Source organism: Malurus melanocephalus, unplaced genomic scaffold (assembly GCF_030028575.1).
Source record: "Malurus melanocephalus ecotype Western Australia unplaced genomic scaffold, MMel_1.1 scaffold_1023, whole genome shotgun sequence".
NCBI classification, from domain to species: Eukaryota; Metazoa; Chordata; class Aves; order Passeriformes; family Maluridae; genus Malurus; species Malurus melanocephalus.
The window spans coordinates 38798-44726 of NW_026624255.1; the positions used below are offsets into that span (position 1 = coordinate 38798).

At 48.4% G+C, this 5929-nt stretch overlaps 1 protein-coding gene across 1 annotated transcript in view; it reads left to right on the forward strand.

Moving 5' to 3' along the window:
* UNC5D (unc-5 netrin receptor D) overlaps positions 1 to 5929 on the forward strand; it is a gene marked incomplete at its 5' end in the record, with an annotated part of 42552 nt that overhangs the window by 32920 nt on the left and 3703 nt on the right. The window contains 3 exons of the mRNA XM_057386646.1: positions 426 to 594; positions 1345 to 1572; positions 3981 to 4130. Of these exons, the coding sequence (XP_057242629.1) occupies positions 426 to 594; positions 1345 to 1572; positions 3981 to 4130 (547 nt within the window). The remainder of the gene's footprint in view (positions 1 to 425; positions 595 to 1344; positions 1573 to 3980; positions 4131 to 5929) is intronic.

A 5929-nucleotide genomic window follows, 5' to 3' on the forward strand; every position in this document is an offset into this window, starting at 1 on the left:
CTGCAGAATATAAATGGCTTTTCAAAGCAGGCAGATCACACTCAATCTGCAAAAAAAATTTATGAGCCTGTGTTTTTTAAGCCGTAATTTGTTTTATCTCGGCTCCTGTGAAAATATTGTTGATGGCAGCGTTTGAAGGCAGAGCATGCCGGGCTCAGGAGCAGCTGGCGCTGGGAGCGGGGCTGACTGGCACTCAGCAATCTCAGCGCTGGATTTGGGTTAAACAAATCGAAATGGATTTTAAATAGCAGAATCCTAAAGTGACCAGCCCCCTGATTGCACCGGGACGGGGTCTAATGGGTTCGTTTCATCTGCAGCTGCCGCTTCCCCCGCGAATCGAGCGCAAGGAGGGGGGTGCTTTGGGTTCCAACCAAAACCCTTCCGCTGAATTCTCGCTGCTGAATTCTTGTCTCTGCCGCCCCCAGCCTGGAGCCCGAGGGCCCCGAGGTGCTGCTGGGCCCCGAGGTGAGCTGCGGGCCCCCCGAGCTGCGGGTCAGCACCCCGATCGCCCTGAGCATCCCGCACTGCGCCCACGCCGACCCGCAGCACTGGAGCATCCGCCTCAAGAGGAGGACGCCCCACGGCAAGTGGGAGGTGAGCTCAGCCCCAGCCCGTGCCCAGGGTGGCACCGGGGACAAACCTTGGGGAGCAGGTGCCAGCGAGAAAATATTGCCACAAAAAAAAAACGAGTTTTGAGTTTTGAGAAGTTTTGAGAAGAAGCGGCAGAAACAATTCAGCTGTTTCACCAAGGTGTGCAGAACAGGGTCACCTTTATGGCTCCAAACCCCACTGATGATCCCAGAGCTGCAGCCTGTCCCTCAAACCATTCCCAGCCCAGGGACAGGGGACAGGGGGACAGGGGGACACAGGGACAGATGGCGGGGCTGCAGGGCACCGCTAGGCCGAGCTCAGGGAGCTGTTGGTGGAGGTAAACGTGGCTCTAATGGGTGTTCTGGAAAGGAAGTCAAACCCCAGCCATTGTTCAAGGTTTGCTTATTGACTTTAACCTTCAAGGTAATTTTTTAACTTGACATTCGGGGGGGAAAAATTAGCCAGAAAGTCAAGAGCACTTGAAAAAAAAAAATGCTAAAATTGCTTACGCATCATCATTATTATTGYATGTACACACAGAGCCCTGCACAAGCTACGGCCATAAATCCTCCTCTGACTCGGGGCTAAATTGGGAATATTTGCTCAGGGAAACAAACCCCCTTCTCCCCTTCCCGAGTGTGCAGCACTCTGCACTCGAATAAAAACCACAGAATTAATGTCGTGACTCCTATTGTCGAGCCCTATTGACTTCGCTTGGCTTTATTCTCTTTAAACCTGAATTTCGTTTTGCAGGAAGTGATGTCTGTGGAAGAGGAAACTACTTCTTGCTACTGCCTGTTGGATCCTTATGCCTGTCACATTCTCTTAAACAGCTTTGGAACTTATGCCCTAATTGGGGAACCCATCTCAGACTGCGCCGTTCGACAGCTGAAAGTCGCCGTTTTTGGCTGCCTGTCTTGCAATTCCCTGGATTACAATCTGAGGGTTTATTGTATGGATAACACCCCTTGTGCATTCCAGGTAAACGGATTCCCTTTGCTCCTTTGGGCTCGCTTTGGTTTATTTATTTATTTTTTTTTCCCCATAAAATTCCGACGTCCCTTTATCGCTGGGATGATCCCTAAATGGAATCCAATGAGAATATTGGATTTTTTAAGCCACTGCTGCACACTTATTTTAAGTCCTTTAATTTCTCTGCACTTGTGGATTTTAGGGCAGCCAAACTCTTTATTTGCTTTTTACCACCTCCTCAACTACCCAAACTGACCCAGCCCTGGCTTACAAAAATTCAATTACCCTGCATTTCCTCTTAACAAAAAAAACAAAAAAAAAAAAAAAAAAAAAAAAGAAAAAAAGAAAAAAAAAAAAAAAAAAAAAAAAAGGAAAAAAAACCCAATCCCCAAGTGGCAATTGAAATGAGAATGATTTTTCTGCACCACGTTCCAGGACAAAACAATGACATTCTCTGGTAAACTCAGAGGTTTTAACAAAGCGGTTTTCTTTGGGGAACTGAAATGCAAACGGTTGCGAGATGGATTTTTTCCCTTCCCGCTCGCGTCGCCCAGAAATGGAAACGCTGCTGCCTCTGCGCTGCTAATAAAAGCCAAGCCACCAAAAGGATTGTTAGAGACTCACAATGGCTTCGTAATTATCCTCTTTATAACACTTAGACAATTAGTGGGTACCGGTGTCTTCCTGAGGAGTCTGGAGGAAATGATCACAAGAATAATTACCAGTTTTCCGCGTTCCCAGGAGCGAGAGCAGGGTGTGTGTAGATAGTGAGACAACTGGGTATTTATGGAGTGAGACAGCCCTGAAATGCAGGTAAATATGAGCGGGGAAATTGGAGAAAATCACAGATTTTTTTTGATAAAATAGCAGAGTTGGGTTTGCCAGGTTGCGTTTCACAGTTAATTCTTTCTGCTGCAGTTCTGTGGAAGGCACAGAATTCCTTTGATTTTGACTTTTTTTCCTGTGTGAAACCTCACCTCGCTCTTCCAGCAGCTGCCCCGGCCTTTGAGGAAGTTCTGGGAGTGCTGGGGAAGTCCAGAATCTCAAAATTTCAGAGCCCCAAACCCTCAGTTCTTCACCCAAACCCCGCTGAAGGCAGAGCAGCACTTACAGAACATTAAAAAAAATAAAAAAATCCAACACTCTCAAGGAATTCTGAGAACAGCTGGGAAATAATCTGCTCCCTTCAGGGCTGGGAATCAAAAACCRAAACCTCTCAATTCCTCCCTTCACATGAACCTGACCAGCAGGGGTTAAACCCAACCAAACGCCTGTGAAAATTGGTTTAGAACAGAAATCCCTGAGTTCGGTGTCAGAGAGCTCAGCAGCAAATTTTCAAAGGTCACCACGATCCCAGGAGCTCCTGTAACGATGGCTTTGGTCCTGACGAGCCCTAAACCCCTTCCACGGACACAGATTTCGTGTAATTTATGGGGATTAAGGYAATTTGGAAGCACTGCTTGCTTGCCAGATGATTTTTAAAGATTGCTGCAGCTTTTCCTTCCTCGCTGGTGTTTTCAGGGTAACAGCACAGGAATAAACACGGCTGAAATACAGGCAGGGCTGATTTTTTTTTTTTATTTTTTATTTTTTTTTACTGTTATATTTTAATTTCACAGAATTACATAAAAAATATTGCTTGGAACAGAGCTCTGGAGGGCTGCAGAGCAAATCCCTGCCCAGATTGCTCAGGGTCTGAAGAAAATGATCCTGGAAGTGCCCCAGAATTGGGAAATAGAACTGAATCGTTTCCCCTAAAGAGTTTGAGGGCTCTGAGAAGCCCCGAGAGGTTTTCCAGCACGGCTGGGCTGCTCTGGGAGTGTTGGATTGGGGAGAAACCCAAATTTCAGTGTCCCCATCACCTCTGTCCTGCCCAGAAATGGGGCTGGCAGTGCCCAACCCAGCCTTGTAGGAAACTCCTGCTGCATCCGGGACTGGGGGGGACAGGAACCTCCCAGGGGGGATTTTCATCGGATTTAGGGTTTGTTCCTGATCCTAAAAGTGTTCTCTGCTCTTTGGGGTTTGTTCCTGACCCTCAAAATGTTCTCTGCCCCTTAGGGTTTGTTCCTGACCCTAAAAGCATTCTCTGCTCTTTGGGTTTTTTTTCCTGAACCCAAAAGCGTTTTCTGCCCCTCGGTGTTTGTTTCTGACCCTAAAAGTGTTCTCTGCCCCTCTTTTTCTGCCCCTCAGGGTTTGCTCCTGATCCTAAAAGGCTTCTCTGCCCTCGGGTTTTTTTCCTGACCCTAAAAGTGTTCTCTGCCCCTCATTCTTTGCTCTTTGGGGTTTGCTCCTGATCCTAAAAGGGTTCTCTGCCCTCGGTTTTTTTTCCTGACCCTAAAAGCATTCTCTGCCCCCATTCTCTGCTCTTTGGGGTTTTTTTTCCTGACCCTAAAGCGTTCTCTGCTCCTCCCTGGCAGGAAGTGGTTTCGGATGAGCGGCTCCAGGGCGGGCAGCTGCTGGAGGAGCCCAAAYTGCTGCATTTCAAAGGGAACAGCTGCAGCCTGCAGATCTCGGTGCTGGACATCCCTCCCTTCCTGTGGAGAATCAAACCCTTCACGGCCTCTCAGGTACCTCCCGCTCCCCTCGGCACCGCAAAAAAAACCCCAAAAAAACCAAAATTCCTGTGATTTAAAGAGCTTTAAACCACCCCAGCATTGAGCACAAACATGTTGCCTCTCGCTTTTGACAAACACAGATTTCGTTTACACCAGAACGCCGCGAATTTGTCATTTTGCAGAAACGCTTGTGCTTTCCCTCGTTTCGGTTGCCTCCAACAGAAGGCAAATATTCTCGCTCGAACTCACCACTCCTCAAGATGTTTCTAATATCTGTCATTCTCGTTTTCGTATAAATGTGGAAATATGGCTTAAAATGACATTTAAATGCAACCACGAGTTCAAATCACAGCATGCGGAGACCAAGAATTAGAACTGAAGAGCAGCAAATTGGTTTGATTTTTTTTTTTTTTTCCCCGTACTCCATTAATTAAAGAGGCTGTTGAAAAGCAGAAAGGAGAAATCAAAACAAAAGAAGAATTTCCAAGGATTTTGGTTRCTGGAAATCAGAAGCAACGCGCCGGCACATTGGAGTGGGTTGGTTTTAAAACACAGCACTCAATTAAAGCTCACAATCTCCCTTTTTCCCAGAAGCAGGGATGACAATTATCCACCCTCCAGGATTTTGGCAAAATCCTTGTTTGGAATGTGTCGCCACGTTCTCCAAAAACATGAGGGTAATGGGTTCTGGAAGTTGCAAACASAGAGCCCGAGCCAGGGAAAACCTCTCCTCGTTAACAGCGTGGGGATCGTTAAAGCTGCAGCCTCAGAAATTAAAGAAATTTAGGGTTTTCTTAGGAGAGGAGCTTTGGAGTGTTTGGTTTTGTTCTCCTGCCTTGCCTGAATTTCCAAACCAGGCAGGGTTGGGGTTCCCCGAGTGTTCGACCCCAAAATCAAACAAACCGGGGGAGTTTCCAGCTCAGCTCTGCTCTGGGCAGATTAGAGAGCTCCATCCTTTGATTCATTTATTGTCCCTTAATCCCTTGTCCAAACACGGAGGATAAATGTCTGTGACAGCCCGGAATTCAACCTCCAAGTGCCATTTCGAGCCCGATCAGAGCAGGGAYTCAGCGCTGGAGCAAAGCCCGTGCAAAGCCCCCGCTGACCCCGGGCTGACCCGACCCAAAGGAATATTTACATTTTAAAMCCGAGTTTAATTGGGATGGCTCAGAATGCAATCCCAGCTCCTGAGAGGAGCTGCAGAAGCTCCCCTGGCTCGGTGCTTCCCTCGCAGGGAAAGCTGGTGACAGCTCTGGGCCGTTTCCAGCCTCTTCACAGAGGAGAGGATGGAGATATTTTTGGATGTGGAGTTTTCCTCCCTGGAGTTTTCTCTCCTCCGTCCCAGCCTGTGGGAGCGGCTGACAGGAACAACCGMAGCCCGGGGGCTCCTCCGGGGTGTCTGGGCCAGCAGCAGAGCCCCGGGGCAGCGCGGGGAGATGGTGAATTATTATTATTATTATKGTAAAAAATKATATTATAATATATCGGCAGCTCCAAGGCTGCGGGTGATGAATAAACCCGCCCGAGGAGCTGCTGGCAGGAAGCCCTAGGGTCGCTCAGATTCGGTTTTTGGCTCTCTCCCGCCGCTCCCAGGGACCCGAGGATGGGGGCACGGCCAGGGAGGAGCAAGGGAAGGGCTGGGAAAGCACCTCGGGGTGCTCAGAGCAGCTTTTCCCACCCATCCCACATTTCCCGGGGGATCCGGGTCTGGCTGGRGCCGTGGGATGGTTCACAGCCCCTCTGTAAAGGCAGAAAAAAACGCTCCTGAAATCCTTCAAGCGCCCATTGTTCCCCCGCATTGTTTCACACAG